Consider the following 22,716-nt stretch of genomic DNA (forward strand, 5'->3'; position numbering starts at 1 on the left):
GATGTTATGAAGGCTGACCAATTCAATAAAATGTAATGGCTCACAAATATGAAGTCCGTCTTGTATTCATTAGGACTCCATACTTTGTGGGACCATCTTTATTTCCATCCAAGAACAAGATAAAAATAAAATACTGGTACCTTGTGCAGGCTGAGGACGTTCGGAAGTCAGCCACTACTAAGTTAACCAGTGACTACATGGACATTAAGTCCTTTCAGGGGTGGGAGTTATTTGGGATGTAGTGACCGCTCCACTGCATAGAAAACTGTTTTCAGTTTCGCACAGGCACTTTACCCCTCAGAGTATTTACATCAGGCTGGAAAGGCGAAGGAGGCATCAATTGTCCCATTTGTCACCACCCGAAGTAAAGTGTCCCTAATGTCTTTTTCGTGTGCACAGGCTATTTATCCCCCCACCCCCCCTCCCCCGGCACAAATGGTTGGCATCAATTTGTAGGTTAATAGGTGTACAGAACTATCAGGAAGCCCTCTGCATTCTCAGATAAGATTCTTCCTCAGTAATGGTTATCTTTATTGCCAGAGTTTTGGGTGCAATGTGGGTACTCCGCAGAAAAGGCCTTTGTCGCTCTCCTGCTTGACGTCCTATATCCAAGTGTGTTGCATTTGGGATATTTCATTAAAATTTCACTTTTAATGATATTGGTCCATTTTTCATAATTGTATTTATATATATATATATATATATATATATATATATATATATATATATATATATATATATATATATATATATATATATATATATATATATATATATATGTTAAGCTTAGTACTTCAAGAAAAAAATTCTGTTTTTAATTGCACTTGTTCTAATTAGCACTTTCAACGGCGATGGTTTTTGGTTTGGATTTTTTTGTAAACATCCAATAGTGGGTTAGGCAGGGGATTAGTTAAAATGTATGCATGTCTGTGCCTTTCTTATCCGATTATCATACTACTACACAACAATTAATTATCTAGATGGTAGTAGTTTGGAGTATTTATACTGTATATATGTGTAAATATATGACATTTTGTGTATATATTTTATAAATGTGGGACCCTTAGGTATTCTGTGCAATGGTTTCTGTAGCATTTAAGGCATTTAGGCCGGCAACTCTCAGATATTTGCTCTCAAGTTATTCGACTTCTTTTGAGGGTTTCTCTTTGCACATCTTGTAAATATATGAAATTTCTTATGCAGTTTGTAAATACCTTGTGTGCCCATGTACTAGTAATAATAACCCCCTTGAATTATCGGATATCACAAATGTATTTAAACAAATATTTAAGTGAAGGGCATATGTGTAAATATGGTTGGTTTCCCCGCCTTTGCAAATGCAAGCAAATCAGTATTAATCACGGTTAAACACTCCCACTGTTTTAAATGTAACCAATCAAATGTTTCCATCGTTGTTGCATGAGCACTTTGAATTTCTCGCAACTCTCTCAGTGCGTCATGTGACCAAGGCCTCTGTGTAGGCCGAAACGTTATGCTGGCGTGGTGTGCTGAGAAATAAAATAACTCACCTGCACTCTGGGTCTTCCGTGTTCTTTCTGTCAGATGGCCAAGGATTGAAGTCCGTCGCAGTAAAGGCGCAAGTGCAGAAAAAAAAAAAAATATATATATATATATATATATATATATATATATATATATATATATATATATATATATATATATATATATATATATATATATATATATATATATATATATATATATTTAGGTAACAACTGATGAATTATTATTATTATTATCAATTCTGTGATGTATGCTGTATAGTGTTATTAATTGTACTTTTATGGCCCTGGTGGCCGAAATAAAGTATTTTGACTGACAACAGTAAATTCTGGTTTGCAAATGGGTATTAGTATATTAGGTCCAAGTTTTTTGGGGGGCTAAGTTGGTGAAATTACTTTCCGACAGTGAAGAATTCTTAGAGCTGCAAGGTATTGTGGAAAAAAGCTTCTCCTTTTTATAGATTGTAATGGCACTAGTTTGAGCCAGCAGGAGTGAAATTTTACATAGGGAAGCAAACATTATATCACATTTGGATTATTGCAAATTATTTCCATCAGTGTAAGTGCTGTTCCCTCTCGTCTTAAACGTCTCAACAACCATTCATAGAACTATTCACCATGTTTCAGGAGTCTGATAAAGAATCTTCCATGGTGTCCAGATTCTTATCTATTTGTCCCTCAAAGATTGAAAACTCACACATATTGACGTCCCTTGTACACATTTCTAAATAAGCAACCTTAAGTAATGCAAACCCACTCAGTAGCTATATTTCTTCTAACTAGTCATAGACCCATTGTGTACAGGGGTCAGTTTATATTGAAGAATGTAAATCCTACACCATATTTCTTATTCAGCCATGGGGAGAACATATGTTATCCATGCCCCTAGAATTGATGCAAGTGTTGTGTTCTTGTTTTAAGAAATATGTTGAACTTTAAGACCACCCCAGATAGTACAGCAAAAAAAAGTTCTACTGTGTTGCAGCGCATGCATATATAGTTGTCTGCCAGTCACATTGTAAACAGTTTGGATATTTTGAAGCACATGCTATGCAGAATGTTAACCTGAATAAGCCTTAGATTGGAAAGCAGCTTTTCCAAAGAGTATCACTGCAGTTTCCATCTTAAGTTAGGCCCAAGTCAACATCGTCAAAGAGTTTACCTACCCCACGGCCGGCACCAACGACATCACTCCCTCCCAAGACCTCTGCGACTCTCTAGCTTTGTTTTTCCACAACAAAATCGCTGACAAACATAACAGCTTTGGAGACCAGTCCACCCCACCCACCTCCGAACTTGAACACCCCTCCAACAACCTTTGCGCCTGGAACCCAATCACCACTGAAGACACCATCCGCCTGATGATCACCATTCACTCAGGATCACAAACCGACCCATGTCCCCACCACATTTTCAACAAAGCAGACTCCATTATCGCACCCCATCTCCGAGACCTCATCAACTGCTCCCTCAACTCCGCTACCTTACCTACCTACAGCAGACCCCACTGAACTTAAGAACTACCGCCCCATTTCGCTCCTCCCATTCCCTGCCAAAGTCATTGAGAAAGCCGTGAACAGTCAACTTGCCGCCTTCCTTGAATCCAACAAATCCCTCGACCCTTCACAGTCCGGCTTCCGAGCCAAACACAGCACCGAGACCGCCCCCATCGCAGCAACAGACAACATTCGAACCCTACTGGACAACGGAGAAACAGCTGCCCTCATCCTACTTGACCTCTCCGCAGCCTTCGACACAGTCTGTCATAGCACTCTTATACAACGCCTCAGCAACGTCGGAATACAAGGAAAAGCATTGAACTGGATAATCTCGTTCCTCACCGGAAGAACGCAGAGAGTCCGCCTCCCCCCTTTCAGATCAGAGGCCGCCGAAGTCATCTGCGGCGTACCCCAAGGAACTTCACTCAGTCCCACCCTCTTCAACGTATACATGAGTCCCCTCGCATTCATTGCGCGCCAACACAACCTCAACATTATCTCCTACGCAGACGACACCCAGCTGATCCTCTCCCTCACCAAAGACCCAAAAACCGCCAAAACCAACCTACACGAAGGGATGAAAGAAGTAGCCGAGTGGATGAAGAACAGCCGTCTAAAACTGAACTCGAACAAAACGGAAGTCCTCATCTTACGATCATCCCCCTCCACCTGGGACGACTCATGGTGGCCACCGGCCCTGGGAACCGCACCCATACCAACGGACCACGCTCGTAACCTGGGCTTCATTCTGGACTCCTCCCTCACGATGACCAGACAAGTCAACGCCGTCTCATCATCATGCTTCAACATTCTACGCATGCTCAAAAAAATCTTCCGTTGGATCCCCACCGAAACAAGAAAAACAGTCACCCATGCACTGGTCACAAGTCGACTGGACTACGGAAACACCATTTATGCCGGAACCACAGCCAAACTACAGAAAAAACTCCAACGCATCCAAAACGCCTCAGCCAGACTCATCCTTGACATTCCCCGCCAAGCTCACATTTCAGGTCACCTGAAAGACCTCCACTGGCTCCCCGTCAACAAGAGAATAACGTTCCGCCTTCTCACCCAAGAACACAAAGCCCTCTACGACCTAGGACCCGAATACCTCAACACGCGCCTGTCCTTTTACACCGCCACCCGCCAACTTCGATCGTCCAATCAAGCCCTCGCCGCAATCCCACGCATCCAAAGATCCACCATGGGGGGAAAATTCTTCTCCTACTTAGCGGCCAAGACCTGGAATTCTCTCCCCACCCACCTCGCCTTACACAGAACCACCTCTCCTTCAGAAAACAACTAAAAACTTGGATATTTGACAAGTAAAGCTCCCCCCCTCCCTCAAGCGTCTTGAGACCCTCTGGGTGAGTAGTGCGCTATACAAATTTAAACTTGACTTTAACTTGAATGTTTAGAAGAGATTTGTATGTTTTGGAAACTACACCAGTCAGCACCTCCATTAGAATTCTGGCACCTGTTGGGCAATTGTGTTGTACGTTTTTCCATTGCAAGCAGAGCATGTCAGACTCCCATTTAGTACCAGATTTCGGATTGAACGAAGTGAAATGCTGACAGTGAATCAACTGAGAACTTCACCACAGTACTCCTCCGCACGTCACATAATTTGGAGATTCCAATCATAGCCCAAGCCCTGTGTCTTCTAGACTTCTTACTGTCCAAACAGGACACCTGCCCATAGTGGGGTTTCTTTCTTAACAGTTGCCATATATTTGCTCAAAAATGTAATACATCTGACAAAGTTTCATTCACTCTAATCTCCGTCATGGGAATACACTAAGACAGTCACTAGGGTCCAGAGATAACCTTTGGTGAGGTCCGCTATGCAGCGCCATCTACAGTTCTTGGTTGGTGTTTACAACAAACCTGTCAGTATGGCTATAACTTGCAAAAGACTCAGATCTCAGTGATATTATTTTGGCAGTATTAGTGTAAATGCAAATCAATGTGAACACATTCATGGAGATTATATATGGACGCACTATCTCATCTTCTTGAAGAATACTTCACCATTGTGAATTGCAGATTGGTTTGTTAATGATAGACCGGTTGGTATTTTTCTGATTGCCTGAAGGATATTGTTAATTGTCCCATTTATTAGGTGAAAATCAACTCTGAGGAATGTTTTTTTTTTTATTTTGAAAGGACATCATATTGTATATACGGCAGTAGAAAAAAAATTCATTGTGGAATGTCTGAGGCTAATTATCAGTCCAGGTCACATTTGGCATAAATGTTGGATCAAGTGCATTTTCCAAAATTGATCATCTGACTGTACATGGTTTTGTAGAGCATTCTGAAGTCATCATCTTCAACTCTTTACCATGGTCACTAACACCTGCAAAGTGGGAGTATGAATATCAATTTGCCTAAGGTAGATTGTGCAGTACAATGGTGTTTACAGCGTATTGCAGGCAGTGCATGCATTTTTCTATGAATTCAGTTCTTATATATAAAGACAGTTGAAAACAAGAGACAGTGTACACTCTGGTGCACATTATCTTTGAAAGAGTTGGCTACCATGGATAAAGAAAAGTACAAATAAAGTGGTTCCTGTATCAAATCCCTATCCCTAGATATGCACTTACCATTCTTTTTTTCATTTTTTTTAAATTGTATCATTTTAGAACTTTACATCAATAGAATCATGGGCACTCACTGTCATTGTTGCAGTTAACCAAAGTATGCATTAATATTGATCAATTAGAAAGCGTCTGATAATAAGGAAGAAGTAAAATATAATCAATAGATGTAGTCCCAGCCGAATGTCCAAGTCCCCGGGGAGAGAGAGCACGCCACCCCCAGCACACAGAAACAGTGCACAACAATTGAACAATAGCAAGAAATTCTATCTTAATAAAGTACATTGTAAGAGTCAGAGACAGGTTATTGTGTTGCATAAACCTCTCATCCCAATCCGGTAGGGACTATTCCCATTTCAAGTTGCGAGGCAGCTGATTTATGTGTAGTCACGGTATAAGCCCTGAATGGTCCCCAGATGTCTTTGGGGCGTGAGTAGCGTGGCAATGTGGTGGAGCAAACTTCACTATTGGTGTTGCAATATGCTAGGCTATCTAGCCAGTTTTGTAGCGTGGGTACTGTTATGCGGCCCCAGTGTAGTATGATTTCCCTTTTGGCTAATAGTAAACTAAGGGAGGAAATCTCCAAACTCCTTTAGGGAAATTTACCACATAGCCGAGGAGTGCGATGTCAAGCGTGGGGGCTAGTGTCAAGTCTGTCATGTCTCCCTGTATCTTGGGAATTGTTTCCCAATAAGATTGTATCTAGGGACACATCCATGTGAGATGGGTGAAATCTGTGTATGGATCGATGCATTTGCGGCAGCTGTGTGGTCTGGTCGGGCCAAGCCTGTGTGATCTAGCGAGGGTGACGTACATTCTGCGCAGAAATTTAAAATGGAGCAGTTTGTGTCAACTATTGAGAGAAACGTCCTTTGTCACTGTACAACATTTGAGCCATTGTTTATCCGTGATGGTGCACCCTAAGTCATCTTGCCATGCTTTGCAAATCTTGTCGTCTGTGACCGGGAGAACGTCTGAGCATGCCCTATATATTGTAGACACAAGATGGGTTCCAATCTGACTCTCAATGATCATGGAGAGGGGAGTGAACGGGTCAGGTTTGATAGGGAAGATGGGTAGGGAAGCCCGCAGGGCTGAGCGGATGCGCCCCAGTATGAAGCCCTAGATATGTACTTCCGAAAATTACGAGATTTTGTCTGGTCTGAAACCCTCTTGCGTGACATTTATCAGGTGCATATTTGCAAAGAGATTTGTCAGTGAGTCTGTGATGCTCATTAATCCAAGTATTAATGAAAGAGTGGAGGCTGCAAGGCTTTGCCATGTCAGATATGTCCACACTGCAGCAAGCTAATGGTGCACAGAATCCAGATTTTCGAAAATGGTGCTACATTTTTCTTTTTCCTTCCACCTCTTCTGTTTCTTCTTACAAAGAGATGTCAGAGCGATGTATAGTGGAAATCTGTTCCTGAGATTTAAGACTTCACAAATGGTCTTGTCACCACAGAAAGAAGGTGAATGCTGCAGATGGTATCTCTCATCCCTAGATGAAGATGGTGGGGAGGGGGGGGGGGCTGAATTTAGCATCCTCACACATTGAGAATATGAGGAAACTCTATGAACCAGTGTTTAACTTTCAGTATGAAATGGACAGAAACCCCAACAGAAAATATTCTTACTTGCAACATTTGGGCTGGAGCGGTGATCAGCTCGATTCTTCAAAAGTCTTTCATCCGCAGGTTTCTTTGGTTCATTATACTCCGACCAAGCCAGTTCAGGGCTCTCAGGTGATCCATTCTGTGCAGTGTTATTGTATAACTCAAACCCTTCACTCTTTGGTCGGGGTTTTCCTGGGCCACGTCGATCTGAAGCTGAGTAAAACAGTTAAAAGGTGTTGTAATTTGTAGCTTTAAAGTTCGGGTTATAACGATTTTTAAGACAGTATGTCACATGCAGGGCAAGACATCTTCTTAGGCACTAAAGCTGGGAAGGCATTTCCTTGTTGTTTACATATTTGTAACATTTAGAAATAACAAAAAAAACTTTTGACAAAAGAATATATGAGCAACTATTTTGCACACGTGCTCCAGCCACAAACCCATAAACAAAACATTCTTTAATATCACCAAGTAATAGATTATAGGCGGTCAAATCAAAAACGTGTTCCATCTCAATGCTAATGTTCAAATACGAGTCTATATCACAGTTGCTTCTGTACATTACTTCAGTGTCTAGATTTACAAGAAAGTCCTGAAAGATTCTAATTTGCCTTTTTGTTTAAACTGATCTATTCTAGGTTAAAAGACAAAAAAAGTATCCAGCATTTGAAAGGTGTTACTGTTTGAGGGAAACAAACAAACTGAAAGTAGAGAAGTAATACTAAAAATAACTCAAAATGTTTGTATTGTAATTTAAAAGTGCCTGGCAATCTTTCAGTGTGGAGATGTCAAGGCACTTAAGGAAAGCATATATATTTCTGTGCTGCCCCCCCCCCCCACCTGTCCCTCAGTAAAGTGAGCTATTTCACATGTGGTGCACAGTCAGTAAGCATACCACGGTCTGTTTGCCCATGCATCTGCCTTTGCAATATGGCACTGGCTTAAAGGAAGAGACTGTCCATTATTTGCATGGGCCACATCCCCAAGCATATGGACCAGTAGGATTGTGCGGGCGGAATGTGTGCACCTCTGAGACTCATATCATGAAAGGGGCCACACAAATGTTTGCAGCAATTTATGTGAAACCAAAGGGCCACAAAATAAAGTTAAATGCCTATTGCACTGCTGGGACTTTCTGCAACATAACAAGTGTGTCACCCAAAAGAAAAAAGAGGAGAGACTAAGGAAATTAACAGAAAGTTATATGAGGAGTATTAATGAACAGTTACTTACCTTCGATAACAATGTATCTGGAAGAGATATAGTCTAGCCGCAGATTTCTCAACTTAGAATATCCCTAGGCTTCAGACTGGATCCGGAAAACTTTCCGCAGCAGCACCTCTGCGCGCCGGGGACAGCGCCGCACGGCTCCGCCCTGACGTCATCCACAGACGCGACGTTAGTGGAGCCATATATGCCCTCTCCGGCCCGCTGACTTCAGTTTTCGTCGGAGAAACTTTTCCGAGCCACAACGCGGAGCCACCACCAAAAAACTGTTAGAATATAGGAACAGTGTGCGAAAATGATAAAAGGACATGGAATGGTGAAAAACAGCAGCATTAAGGAAAAAGCACCGCTCTGAGAAGCAACCCCGCAAAAATGAAGGCCAACCACCCCTGGAAGTAATGAAGATGTAAATAACATCATGGCAGACCACAGAAAGTCAGCAACCGTAATGTATAACTGTGAAGGACAACAAGTCCGGAACACAGGAGCCAGGACGATTGATCAGAAGACATCACCAGAAAGAGATGTTGTATCCCCAATAAGAGACCTATAAAATATGGCAGAGCCAAGAGACTTTAAACCATTGGAGCACAGGGGTGGTAAGAGACCCCAAAGAAATAGAAAAGGGGAGAGCGGGGGGTGGGGAAAAACACAAATAGAACCAACACTGTAGAACCCAGAGCGCAGGGTTAGAAAGGATACATGACACATGAGCATACCGTCCAATTACGAGCCTGGGCGGAGTAGAGCTATAAAAACAGAATGCATCCTGCGTTGGAGTGAAGTGAAAGCATCACCCTGCAGAAGGATCAAGCCACCTGAAGGGAGGCGAGGATAGAAAGCCCAATATGAAAAGGTCCTCTCAGAACAGGGAGGACGGGCGAGCGTTAAGGAATCTGCGGCTAGACTTAGTCTCTACCAGGTACATTGTTACCGAAGGTAAGTAACTCGTTCATCTGATAGAGATGTCTAGCCGCAGATTCTTTAACTTAGAATAGATATCAAAGAACGACCCATAGAGGAGGCGGGTCTGCGACTGAACCCGAATAAGTTGCTGAGGCAACATAGCCGTCAACAAGGGGACGACCCACGGTGGGGACCGCAACCAGCGCAGGCACACCAGACCATGAAGCTCAGAAAGAGCGAAAAACAGTGGGAGGCAAAGGTACCACAAGCCGTCAAAGAACAGCATGAAAACCCCTGTATGTATACCAGGTGAGAGAAAAAAAAATGTAAGCTAGATATCTCTGAGTGAAAGGGAAAGTTCATGACTTCGCAAGAAGTGGAACTGAACACAGGGACTGATGGATCTGTAGCATCTGACGAGCTGACCGTGAATAAAACCCAGAGGGAAGACACCTGGTATGACAGAATCAACACATACCGATCCAGTATGCACAACAGTGGAAAAAACACAGATGAATCCTGTACCAGCCAAATACGTAGGACAGTATGGGCAGGATGCCGATCCATACACATAAAGTGCCAGTAGCTGTAGAAACAGAAGACACGCCGTTGGAGAGTCACTATGTTATGAGGAATGTGAAAGCGCTGACAGCAACCATCAGAACACAAAAGATGATGGATGGAATGTTGCACAATGGCAAAACATTCACTCCCAGTCACAGATATGTGCCTCATGGGAACAGTCCAGCCCGAACTGCTAAGCCATGTCTTCCCAGGACCGGAATCAAGCATCCTAGGACCGGTTTCTGGCTATCAGCCGTCTTCAACCAGGATACTTGACTCCAGTGGCTTAGTGAGCACGGGACCCACATTTGGGCATACCCTTCCCACATAGGGTGAACAGCAAAACACACAAGATGGACGGAATGTTGCACAATGGCAAAACATTCACCCCCAGTCACAGATCTGGGTTTAATCCATCGTTATTTTGCTTACCAAGCCACCCCAGTTTAGCCATATGCAAATCAGTCTTGACCCTGTGCCTCATGGGAACAGTCCAGCCCGAACTGCCAAGCCATGTCTTCCCTGGACCGGAATCAAGCATCCTAGGACCGGTTTCTGGCTATAGGCCTATCTGGAGAGCCTGAACCATATCCTCCACCGGTACGCTGGACTCCCCTGGCTGCTTGGAGGGGGGGGGGGCGACTTCAACATGATACTGGACACACACTTAGATAGGTCCTTTCCTCCCCTTCGAGCCATGACAGTGGCGACTACTGCGCAGGCGTTTAGAGATTGGCTTGAGCACTGGGGGTGTGTGTGACCTCTGGCGCGTGCAGCACCCCACAGACAGAATCTACTCCTTCTACTCCCCAGTCCATGACCTCCACATCCGCCTGGATAGAATGATTGGCACTCAGTCCCAGCTACCACTCCTTGCCGAGATGGAATACTTAGGGGGAACACACTCGGACCACAACGCCCTTTGGTTTAAGATCAGCTGGGAGGCAGGCCGCCCCCCTGTGCCCACGTGGCGGCTGCAGCCTGCTGCGCTTGAAGATGTCGTGTTCCGGTCTTCCCTGGGTACGGCTATCCTGGCTTATTTCGAGCACAATGGGGGGGGACAGCAAGCAGCGCCCTGGTGGAGTGGGAGGAGCACAAAGCGACCATTCGTGGGCATTGCTTGGGAGCCACGTGGAACATCCGGAAAAAGTTGTCGGAATCTCTGGCGAAACTAGAGCTGGAGCTCCTAAGCTATGAAAGAGGCCGAAGGGGCGGGAGAGCATTCGGGTGCGCTCGGCGAACTGCGCACTCAGCATGCGTCACTCCTGGAACAGTTGCGCTGCCATAACTACGCGGCACACACAGCTACGACGCATGCCAAGGCAGACAGAGCCGGTCTGTTTTTGGCCTGGTTGTTGCAGAGCGAAGGTAGTCATGCCCCTATAGGCGCGCTGCGCACCGTAGAGGTAGTACTGGTGTACACACAGAGAGAAATCCACCGCGCCTTGATTGATCACTATAAACAGCTCTATCAGTCTCGAGGCGTAGGCCCTCGACACGCGCAGGCCGCGTTCCTGGATGCCCTCAACTTACCTGGGGCGACGGAGGATCACAGGGGTGAGCTCAATGCTCTGCTCACTCTGGAAGAAGTGGGAGACGCAATCAGGGACATGGCGACTGGAAAGACCCCTGGGCCGGATGGCCTGCCCGCGGAGTACTACAAGGCAAACAGGGAGACACTGGCGCCCCTGCTCCTTCAGCTGTTTAACAAGGCCATAGATGAAGGCTCGTTTCCTCCGTCCATGCGGGAAGCGTTTCTAGTTTCCTTACCCAAACCGGATAGAGACCCCGCCACATTGGGCTCGTATAGGCCGCTGGCAATGCTGATCACGGACTATAAAATCTTGGCGAAAATCCTGGCAGAGCGGCTTGCGGTAGTGGTCCCACACCTAGTGCACCCTGACCAGAACGTGTGTGTGCCGGCAAGATCCACTTCCCTGAACCTCAGGAGGTTCTTTCGGGTGGCGGAGGGGGCAGCAAGGAACTGGCCCAGGGCAGGATGCCTGCTAATCAACTTAGAGAAGGCCTTTGACTGCCAGGAGTGGAGGTACCTAGCAGCTGTGCTCTCGCGCTATGAACTGGGCGAGGGCTTCTTACAGGCGGTTCAGCTCCTCTACACAAACCCTCAAGTTTGAGTGCGGCTGGGTCCGTATATTTCTGAGTCAGTGGCGATTGGCCGAGGCACCAGTCAGGGTTGCCCGCTGTTATTCGCGTTATCGGTGGAACAACTGGCGGAAATGTTGCGGCAGACTCTAGGAGCGGGGAACTCACTGGGGGATGAGACGCACCAGGTCTCGCTCTATGCAGACGACCTGCTGGTGTTCGTTAGAGATGTGGCGCACATACCGGAGAGGCTGGCCCAGGTGTTGGAGCAGTTCGCAGTTGTTTCAGGGCTTAAGGTAAACGCGGGTAAGTCGCGTCTATATGTCTTCAACGCGGCAACGGAGGACCCGGGGTACAGCCTTGGCGACAGGCGGGTACAATGGTAAGCCGACACCTTACAGGAACTTCGGGATAAAGGTCTATAGGCAGGCGGCTAACCCGTTTGACGGCAACCTGGGTAGGGCGGTGGCAGCGCTCAGGTCACAGATAAGTTTTTGCTTTCGCAGAGCCCTCTACATAACCCGGAGGGTGCTTACATATGCGCCTGCGGTGCCGCTGGAGGCTTTCCTTGGGGGTGCCGGAATCCTCGCGCGCCCCATGTTGGATCATTGGAAAGAGGCAGACATACAGACACTGGGAGACCTCTTCCGAGATGGCGCACTGGTACCGTATGAGACACTGGTAGAGAAGACGGGCTTCCCCCTGGGGGGTTCCTGCTGCACCGGTCCCTAGTGGCAAAAATGATGGCCAAGAGGGGAGATATGACCTCGGAGCCTGCGACACATTTGACCATACAATATCTGCAAGTCATGGGGAGGGGCAGGCACCTGGTGCGTTGGTTTACGGGGTCATTGAGGGTGCACACAGGGGTCAGTTTGTCTTCCCTTAGGGTTAAATGGGAGCAAGACCTGGGCAGGGCATTGTCCGACAGACTGGGGCAGAATCCTCCAAAGCCCAGTGCGCATTCCCAGAAATCTGCGCTTCCGTAAAATACAACTCTATGTAGTGCACAGGGCTTACCTTACACCTGCGCTCATAAATAAGTATTTCCACCGCGTGGACGCGTCCTGCCCCAGGTGCGGGGAGCTAGATGCGGGGCTCCTTCACTTCTTATGGAGCTGCCCCAGGTTGGCCTCCTACTGGGGCACAGTAGGCGAGTTGCTCCGTAAGTGCACTGGACGCAACATACCCCTGGAGTGGGCGGAGTACATACTGCATCAATTCAAGAGACCGCCCAAAGATAAGGCATCCTCCCGTTTCCTGGACCTGGGGTTGGTGGTGGCAACGCGCCTCATTTTGAGGCGCTGGAAGGCACAAGATCAGCCAAGCGCGCAAGCGTGGGTCTCTTCCCTTCAGGCGTGGACCCGGGCTGAGTGGACGGCCATACGCAGGGAGGAAACGGTGGGCCTCCGGAGGGAACCCATGGCGGAGCGATGGGAGCGCATGCTTGATGCCTTGCAGAGGGATGAGAGGGTGGGAGGCGTGGGAGTAGTGGAGGATTGAGCGGTGATGCCAGGAGAATGGGGTGTGTCGCGGGATGAATCCCAGTTTGTTCAACTGCTTGATGGGCATCCTTGTGTAGTAGGGCGTGTGGGCTCCGGTTGTGTATTATAATTGTGATCTGGGGAGAGGAGCGTGTGCAGGGGGGTGATGAGATACAAATTCGATATAAGTAATGTTGGCCTACTGTATCCAATATAATCGTATAATTGCAGTGTTGTAGGTAACCCTGGACATATAGTTGCGGGAGATATTCCTTTTCTCTTTCTCAGGCCTATTGGTATAACCGACGCCATCTCAGTTTCATTTCCCCGTGTTCACTTAGTCCCTTGGGAAAACACGTGATGCACCCCTGTATAGAAAAGTAAGCTGGTAGCCCGGCCTGAGCATAGATCGATAGTTTGTAGCTCAGGGAAGACCCAAGGTCACCTCTGCTCTTCTTGTAGAATACGCACATTCTTGCACGACCTGTCCCTGTCAATCTTTGTCTCCAGATTGAAAAGGTGGCACCTTACTGACCTGCCCCGGAATAGCTTAGGCTCATCTACTAGAAATCTATTGTGCCTTATATGGGTTTTCCTGCTGGCTCTCTGACAAGTAGTACTTTTCCATGTTAGGTGATATCATACTGTGTGAGAAACGTATATATGTTTTGTATTGTTTGTAGTCGTCAGTCTTCTCTGCGCACCTCCGAGGGTCGTGTAGACTGAGACTCCCCTGCGTAGGGCCTATTTTGCAAAATAAACTATTGAACCTTCTCCATTGCCGACTGACTCGTTACTTGTAAATAAGGTTTAGGGGCTATTGGTTAGTATAGCCCCATCATAGAATTTTTCAGTACATCAGTTGGCGACTCCGCGATAGGGTCGTCCCCTCCTGTAAACAGGAGTAGAGGGAGAGGGAGGAGTTCTGGCTGAGTGGGTGGACGGAAAGAGGATCCTGATTTGAGACACCAGTTTGTGGTAAGAAAAACGTGAAATTCCACTTACGAGTCCAGTATCTTTCCCAGCTGCTAAAAGACCCTTCGCCAGAGTCCTACGGGCTTAACCCGAGAGAGAGCTGACCGTGTTGGTCTGTAGAAGAGTCGGCAGTGGAGAATCCGCAATCGGACCCGAGTGCACCAGGTGAGTGAATTGTACTGTATATTTGATTTGGCGTCAAAGGAAGTAGAGAGCACTTGGAAGAAGTGATTTCGTTTTTGCAACAGTTAACTGTATTTGGTAGTGGTCGGTGAAGCCGAGACACAAGGGAATCTGGGGGTCTGACATGGCAGTGGAGTGGCTGCACAGGTGGATGCCCCACAGACTTATTTGGTGAGATCTTGAGACAACGCCTGACACCTTAGTGTTGCACAAGGGTGCTCACTCGGCCGAATTCTCTTCGGAAGAACCCATGGGAGCAACTGGGTAAGCTAGGGTTCTGGAGCTATGCGCCCAGAAGCCCGGCCCAACCAGCACAGGACTATGGGATAGTCTGTAAGAGGGTTTGTGGTTCGCCTGTCAGGTGATCTCAGAACAGTCTAACAACTGTTTCTTTTTGTGATATAATTGTTGGTCTGGAAACCGGCGAGATCGATTCCCAGGACAGGAGTCGACGGGCTCTGTTCGATTTTGAAGACATGTCGTACTTGTATGAAATGAATAGTAAGAAATAAGAATCGAGGAGTTCCCATATTTTCTTTTCAAGCACTTTAAGATTGTGTGTGGCAAGCGTGAATGAGCATGTGGTGAAGAGGACGCGTCCGAATGCGAATGCAGGTGGTACGTAAGTAACGTGTTGAAAATTGCCTAAATATGCCGTGTTTTAGTAAAATATGTTTTGGATGCTGCTGTCGGCGAGGTGGGAGGTTGGAAGAAAGAAGCCTGCCACTCCGGAGGGCAGCCCAAGTTTTGATATGTATGTGAAACATGGTCTTACCCCTATTTTGTTTAATACTCTTTGGAATAAGTATACCAAAGACAACTTCGATTTACAATGTTCTCTAACAGAGTCTTTTGACGAGAAAACAATCAATTATTCGCAGAATAAGTTATTCATGAAAAAGAGCCGACAATCGATGTTCGATTCCTTGAACTTATGGTTGAAGGAAGCGAAACGACGACGGATAAGGGAGGAAAAATTAGGAAAGCTTAAATATGGACAGACTATTACTCAAAAGGCTGTAGCCTATGAAAAAGAAAAGGTAGAAAAGAATATTGAACAGATGGACAGACAATTTCGATTAGAAACAGATAAAAGTTATGTAACTCGTACAGAAACTGGGGATGAGATAGAAGAACTGCTGGAGGCTCGTCCACCCCCTCCGTATGCACCCCAGGGATTATACCCTGCCGTGCCTTTTGTTCGGTTTACAGACACGCAGTCAATATGTACCACGTGACCACAGGGTTTGAATCCCAAAACAAATTTATTTTCTTTTTGACTAAAGTTATCAAATTTTCAAAAACACAAGCACAAACAAAAAACTATCACGGCAGTGGATTCATGTGTACAATATCTACAAATATACAAGTTTACAAATGTACACTACTTACAACAATGAATCAAGCAAAACAAGTAAGCATGACACACCAAAAACAATGAAAAAATTCAGTGATCAAAATAAATTGCAATTATGTACAGAGCAAAATTAGTGCATGAAGCAAATGTGCAACCAGTCCATAGGACTATGAAACCAAGGGACAGGTGGGGTAGATGGAATGAAGTGCCTGCCTGTCTACCAAAACCTGTGGTTAAATATTTGTATCGGGTTGCACAACTAGGATCCAAAGTAATAAGGTGAATTCTATCCTAGAGGCACCCTTTGAGATTGCCACTTTGGATCCTAGTTGTGCAACCCGATACAAATATTTAACCACAGGTTTTGGTAGACAGGCAGGCACTTCATTCCATCTACCCCGCCTGTCCCTTGGTTTCATAGTCCTATGGACTGGTTGCACATTTGCTTCATGCACTAATTTTGCACTGTACATAATTGCAATTTATTTTGATCACTGAATTTTTTCATTGTTTTTGGTGTGTCATGCTTACTTGTTTTGCTTGATTCATTGTTGTAAGTAGTGTACATTTGTAAACTTGTATATTTGTAGATATTGTACACACGAATCCACTGCCGTGATAGTTTTTTGTTTGTGCTTGTGTTTTTGAAAATTTGATAACTTTAGTCAAAAAGAAAATAAATTTGTTTTGGTATTCAAACCCTGTGGTCACGTGGTACATATTGACTGCGTGTCTGTAAACTGTTTTGTTAATTTCCCTGTTCAGCCACCTTGTTCTGTTTTCCCTGTTGCTGAGATCCGGGCTGGGCAGACATAGGATCCAAAACCTTTACTGTTCCACAGTGCCTTTTTTTCGGGCAGGCCAGGTTGGAACTGCGCCAGCCATGGGAGCACATGTGGCTGCGGCTGCTACCGCTCCGATAGATGGCCCCCCTCATACACCAATGTTACCCCCTCCTACCCTCCGGCCCACTACCTCATCATTAATTTCCTCAAGGCCGGATTCTTCTGTCCCCTCTCCCTTGCACCCTGTGTTTTTGACACCCCCTACGGGAGGTCTAATGGATCCCGATATGAGACCACTTCGGCCCTTATAGATACGACACCCAAGCGTCCTAGGGGAGACTTGAGTGATCAACGAGTTTTCACTAGGTCATCCTTGGGTTCCGAAGAAAGGAAATCTATAGTAATCCAGGCATCCCAGTGGATGCGAAACCCAATCTATACCTTAGAGGACATTTGGAGTACCATGAAAGACTTTGAACCTGTTGCTCAGAGACTGGCACTAGAAAACATGGCGATCCGATTGATTTCGCTATGGGAACAATGTTTTGAGGAGGGACTAGCCCCTCAGATATTATTTGACATTAGGGATCAAGCTTTTAAGTTTAACTTACAGACTACTGACATTTTTCAAAATGTTGCAACACTTGTACACTATCGTGAAAGAATGCACAGAAAATGCGCTGATTGGGGAGCACAACACCCAATGAGGGAGGTACACCCTCTTTTCCAACCCGAGCTTCCCGAAATAACGGATGGTAATGGACAAGTAGTGAGGGCTCGCGTGGACGCCCGACTTCAGGACCAATGGGTTTACTCCCCTTGGAAACGAAGCCAGGTCCTTACCTTAAAAGCACAGCTCCCCGATCCCCGTAAGAACCCCACTGCCTATTATAAGGAATTGACTGAAGCTGCCAATTCGGCTGTTATGACCTTAGCTGACATCGAATTGTTTTTCAGCCTCCTGATCCCGGTAGATAACTGGAGACGGATACACGACACCGATCACGCTCCAGAATTAGGACAAAGATCGTAAGCCAGGAGACAAACCCAGAGATGAAGTTTTGGCTGTGCCAGGACGTATTATCACTTATATGCAGACTCTCCTTCCCCCTAGGAAGGTTGACTGGGATAAGTTAACGGCTTGTAGGCAGAAAAAGGATGAAAGTGTTTCAGATTTCTTCACACATTTTGAGAAAGTGTTTATAGATTTTAGCGGTCAGGACTTATCCACGTAAGGTGGAATTCGACTATTTGTAAATAGGTTTGTTACCAACTTGCTCCCTGAAGTAATGACCCGCCTCCAAGCTGCAGAAAGTATATGGACTACAGCTGCCCTGTCAGTGATTCTCAGTATGGCGCAATACTATGAACACCAAGAGAATGAGAGCAAGGATAAATCGGAGAAAAAGGTTAAGGATTTAAAAACAATAGTCTTATTACAGCAGGTCAGTAGAGGACAGAATAATGTCAGAGGAGGGTGAGGTTCATTTCCAAGAAGAGCAATGGGTGGAAGTGGAGGTGGAGGAAGAGCCCCGACCATTGGGATAAATCAGTGTTCCTATTGCAAGCAGGAAGGGCACTGGAGAGCTGACTGCCCTTTGCTTCAAACCAGAGCAGGCCCCAGTAGAGGAAGGGGTAGAGGTCGAGGAAATATCGATCGGAATAGCATGCGCCGTGAGGAAATGATAGGTGGCGATTCATGAAAAAACTATTTCGATCGTCCCCAGAGCAGACAGTACTATCATGAGAATTATCAGGGCGATGGGTACGATGGGAATGGATATGCATGAGACAGCCAAGGACAGAACGGGGGCCATATAGCAGTACCAGTTGATCAGGAAGGACCTTATGTACAAGGACAATTGCTGGGGACATCAGGAAAGTTTCTAGTGGATACTGGAGCAATGAATAGTTCTGTTGCCCATACACTGTTCCCAGGGGCTGCTGTCTGGGCAAACTAATGTGTCAGTAGGGTTCTCAGGAATCCCCGTGGTAAGCCCCATTTCCAAACCATTACCTCTTACTATTGGTCCGATCACTGTAGACTCTCCTTTCCTTCTCACTTCTAATTGTGGGGAAAATTTGTTAGGATTAGATATATTGAAGAAATTGCATGCACATATTTATTGTTCTCCTGATGGTGTTTATTTAACTATGCAACAACCACTTCAAAGTACATTGCAATGTTTTGTTAAAAACTAACACCTCCCTCCTGAATTTTCTACCATTCCCCAATCACTTTGGGCAACAGGTGATACTGATGTAGGATTGTTAAAAATAGCCCCTGTGTCGATTACCTTGAAGCCCAATGCCCAGTTGCCCCGCATTCCTCAGTATAAAATCTCACTGGAGGGTGAGCAGGCCCTGTTGCATATTATCTGTGGCCTCATTAACAAGGGAGTAGTTGAGGAAACTGCTGCAAATGTATGTAACAGCCCTATTTTACAGATCTTGAAGAAAGCCCCAATAGATGGTGCTCCCGATTACAAGAACACATATCGCTTTGTAATTGACCTCCGAGAAGTCAATAAGATAGTAGTTCCCCAATATCCGGTAGTTCCTGATATAACCGCTATCTTGACTATGATTCCCCCTTCAGCTCAGTATTTCTCAGTAATAGATCTGAAGAATGCTTTCTTTAGCATTCCGATTCACCCCGAGAGTAGACATATCTTCGGATTCTCATTATCTGGCGGCAGCTTTAGATTTTGTCGTGCTCCTCAAGGCTATACTGAGAGTCCCAGTATTTACAGCCAAGCTCTGAAAGCAGTTCTTGATGAACTTATTTTACCCCCTGGAAATGTTCTCATCCAATACGTGGATGATATCTTGGTGGCCTCCGACACACAGGAAGTTTGTTAAGAAGCCACTGTTAAATTATTGACTCATTTGGCAGCTAATGGAAATAAAGTCTCCCTGTCTAAATTTCAGTATTGTCGACAGGAAGTGACCTACCTCGGCCACTTACTGTTGAAAGCAGGGAGAAGACTAACTCCAGAAAGAATATCTGTGATTACTAATATGTCTGTGCCTCGCACTCAACGTGATGTCCGTGCTTTTCTTGGCATAACCTCTTACTGTCGCCAATGGATTCCTAATTTTTCACTTTTCGCTAAACCCTTGTTGCATTTGACTACCAAAGATGTGCATGAACCCCTGCCCTGGACGGATGAGTGTCAAGATGCCTTTGACTCTTTAAAAGCTGCTCTTTGTTCTGCACCGGTCTTGGGTACTCCAGACTACCATAAGCCTTTTGTACTCTGTGTGCACGAGGTGGATGGTTGTTCGCTTTCAGTGTTAACCCAGGGTTTTGGTGGTAAGCAATGACCCTGTGCATACTTTTCAGCAGTGTTGGATAACGTCGCTAGAGCCCTTCCGAGTTGTGTAAGGGTTACTGCTGCTGTAGCGGTGGCCGTTCGGCAGTCAGAAGGGATAGTCTTGAATACTGACCTCACAGTAATGGTACCGCATGCAGTGGATATACTCTTGAATCGAACAAAAACTCAGCACCTTACGAGTGCAAGATTGACAGGATATGAGTTGACTTTATTTGCACCCCACATTACTATTAAAAGATGTGCCACTCTGAACCCAGCCACGTTACTACCCCTCCCTTCTAATGATGAAAAGGACGATGTCCATGATTGTATATTTAGAACAGAGGAAGAAACAAAGTGATGTGTAGATCTCACTGACACCCCTTTATCTGACCCCCACGGGGAGTTGTATGTGGAAGGCTCTTGTTTCAAGTTACCAGATGGCACCACAACAGCTGCTTATGCTGTTACTACATTTCGAACTGTGGTGGAGACTGCACGGATTTCTCATCACTCTGCCCAGGCAGCTGAATTAATAGCCCTGTGTAGAGCATGCGAATTGAGCAAAGGCTTAAAGGTGAACATTTTTACGGACAGTCATAGTTTTGGGAGATTGTGGAGAGAGAGAGGATATCTCACTTCACATGGACAGAAAATACAGCATGGCCCCTTAATTGAGAGATTGTTGTTTGCTTTGACACTGCCTAAGAAAGTAGCCTTTATCAAATGCAGTGCGCATAAAAAGATTAAGGATTCCACTGGAAGAGGAAATGCTTTTGCTGATCAAGTAGCTAAGGATACTGCACAGACAAAAATGACAGCCATGTTCCCTAGTGCATCGGCAAGGTGGGTGGCGGAGACATCCCTGTTTGACAATACTATTGAGAGTGTAAAAGAATTAATGAAAGAAGCTACCCCAGATGAGTTACTAAAATGGGAACAGGAGGTAGGGAAATTGGACAAGAACAACTGTTGGATTGATTTAACTGAAAAACAGCGATGGTTATTACCTAATGCTTTGGTTTATGCAGTAGTAGTGATGGCCCATGGCCCTGCCCATATTGGTGCAAAAGGTATTTGTGCTGTACTAGGCTCAGTATGGAATAACCCAAATACCCCCAAAACTGCAGCTCATGTAGTGAAATACTGTATGGTATGTTTACAACATAACCCTAGAGGTGGGGAATCGGTCCTGGGAGGAAACTTTGCCCCACCTACCTTACCTTTTGAAGTAATACAGATAGATTATATCCAGCTTGACAGAGTGAACAATTTGAAATACGTATTGGTGGTGGTATGTGCTTTCAGTAAATGGGTCGAAGCCTACCCCACCAAAGAGAACACTGGTATTGCCACTGCTAAAGCCCTTATCAAAGAATATTTGCCTAGATTTTGTTTGCCCCGGGTCATTTGGTCGGACAACGGGGTACATTCTAACGCACTTGTGCAAAATATCTGTAAAGGACTGCAAATTACACAAAAATGTCATGCTGCTCGACATCCCCAATCTGCAGGCATAGTTGAAAAGTACAATGGCACAATAAAACTGAAAATGGCCAAGATCTGTGAAACAACGGGTCTAAGTTGGCCCAACGCACTCCCTTTGGCCCTAATGTCCCTAAGAGTCACACCTCACTCACAAGCAGGGTTGTCTCCTTATGAGGTTGTTTTTGGGCGACCTGCAAATGTGTGGGGAGTCCCGAGACCCCAATCTTTTCGAGACATTGATTACCCTCTGATGACAGATTATCTGTATGCCTTGACTAAAGATTTGCGTTCTATTCACCAACAGGTATCTGCTACGCTACAGCCACTGCCAGAAGGTCCTGGACATCGCCTAGAACCAGGACAGTGGGTCTTGGTGCGGAACTACCAGCGGAAATCACGTTTGGAGCCGAGGTGGAGCAAACCCTATCAGATTGTATTGGTCACCAGAACGGCAGTAAAGGTGGATGGGAAGAAACATTGGATACATGTTTCCCATCTGAAGCAGCTCCCCCTTCCTCTTCCTTTTGATCAACAGAACTGAGAAAGAGTTCTAACACGAGAAGGAGAGTGGAGGCCGAGCTTTGTACCGTTCTCAGATGCCCGTGAAGTAGGGCAACAGAGTGAATTGTTGCCATTACACGAGAGCACGACAGCTGTTCGAGAGGAAGCTGCTGTTTCTGAAACATCTCAGGATCTTGTTGCACCAAATGCTCCTGCTGTTGGGTTATTTCAAGACCAGGATACCTCAGATAAAACTTGCGGCCCCAAAAACAACACAGTACCTCAGCTTCGGATGACAGGAGTTAGAGAAAGACTTGAGTTGAGGGGCTGCAACTAGTTTTCTGAGGAACTGAGCGAGACACTGGACTGAACGCGTTGAGAGCTGGGAACTTTATTTGTTGCTCTGTTCAGAAAGAGATACTGTGTTAGGGGCCGCAGTTGCACCACTGGAAAGTCATTGTGGTTCTCTTTTGATGAACGATAGGAGTCTGCCTGTGAGGCTCTAACGGACACAGGGAGAAGATCCCTTAGAGGAAAGAAGAACCTTCTGGCAGTGTGCACGTTTGTAACCAGAGTTTAGTT

The 22,716-nt window shown here is 45.6% G+C and overlaps 1 protein-coding gene across 18 annotated transcripts in view; it reads right to left on the reverse strand.

The window, feature by feature from the left end:
• Positions 1-22,716, reverse strand: part of AFDN (afadin, adherens junction formation factor) — a 2,152,715-nt gene that overhangs the window by 593,563 nt on the left and 1,536,436 nt on the right. For all 18 annotated transcript variants that reach the window (XM_086927064.1, XM_086927054.1, XM_086927053.1 and 15 more), the window contains one exon: positions 7,266-7,457. In XM_086927064.1, coding sequence (XP_086783190.1) covers positions 7,266-7,457 — 192 coding nt within the window. The remainder of the gene's footprint in view (positions 1-7,265; positions 7,458-22,716) is intronic.

The sequence above is a fragment of the Lissotriton vulgaris genome, chromosome 6 (genome assembly GCF_964263255.1).
Source record: "Lissotriton vulgaris chromosome 6, aLisVul1.2, whole genome shotgun sequence".
Taxonomy (NCBI): domain Eukaryota; kingdom Metazoa; phylum Chordata; class Amphibia; order Caudata; family Salamandridae; genus Lissotriton; species Lissotriton vulgaris.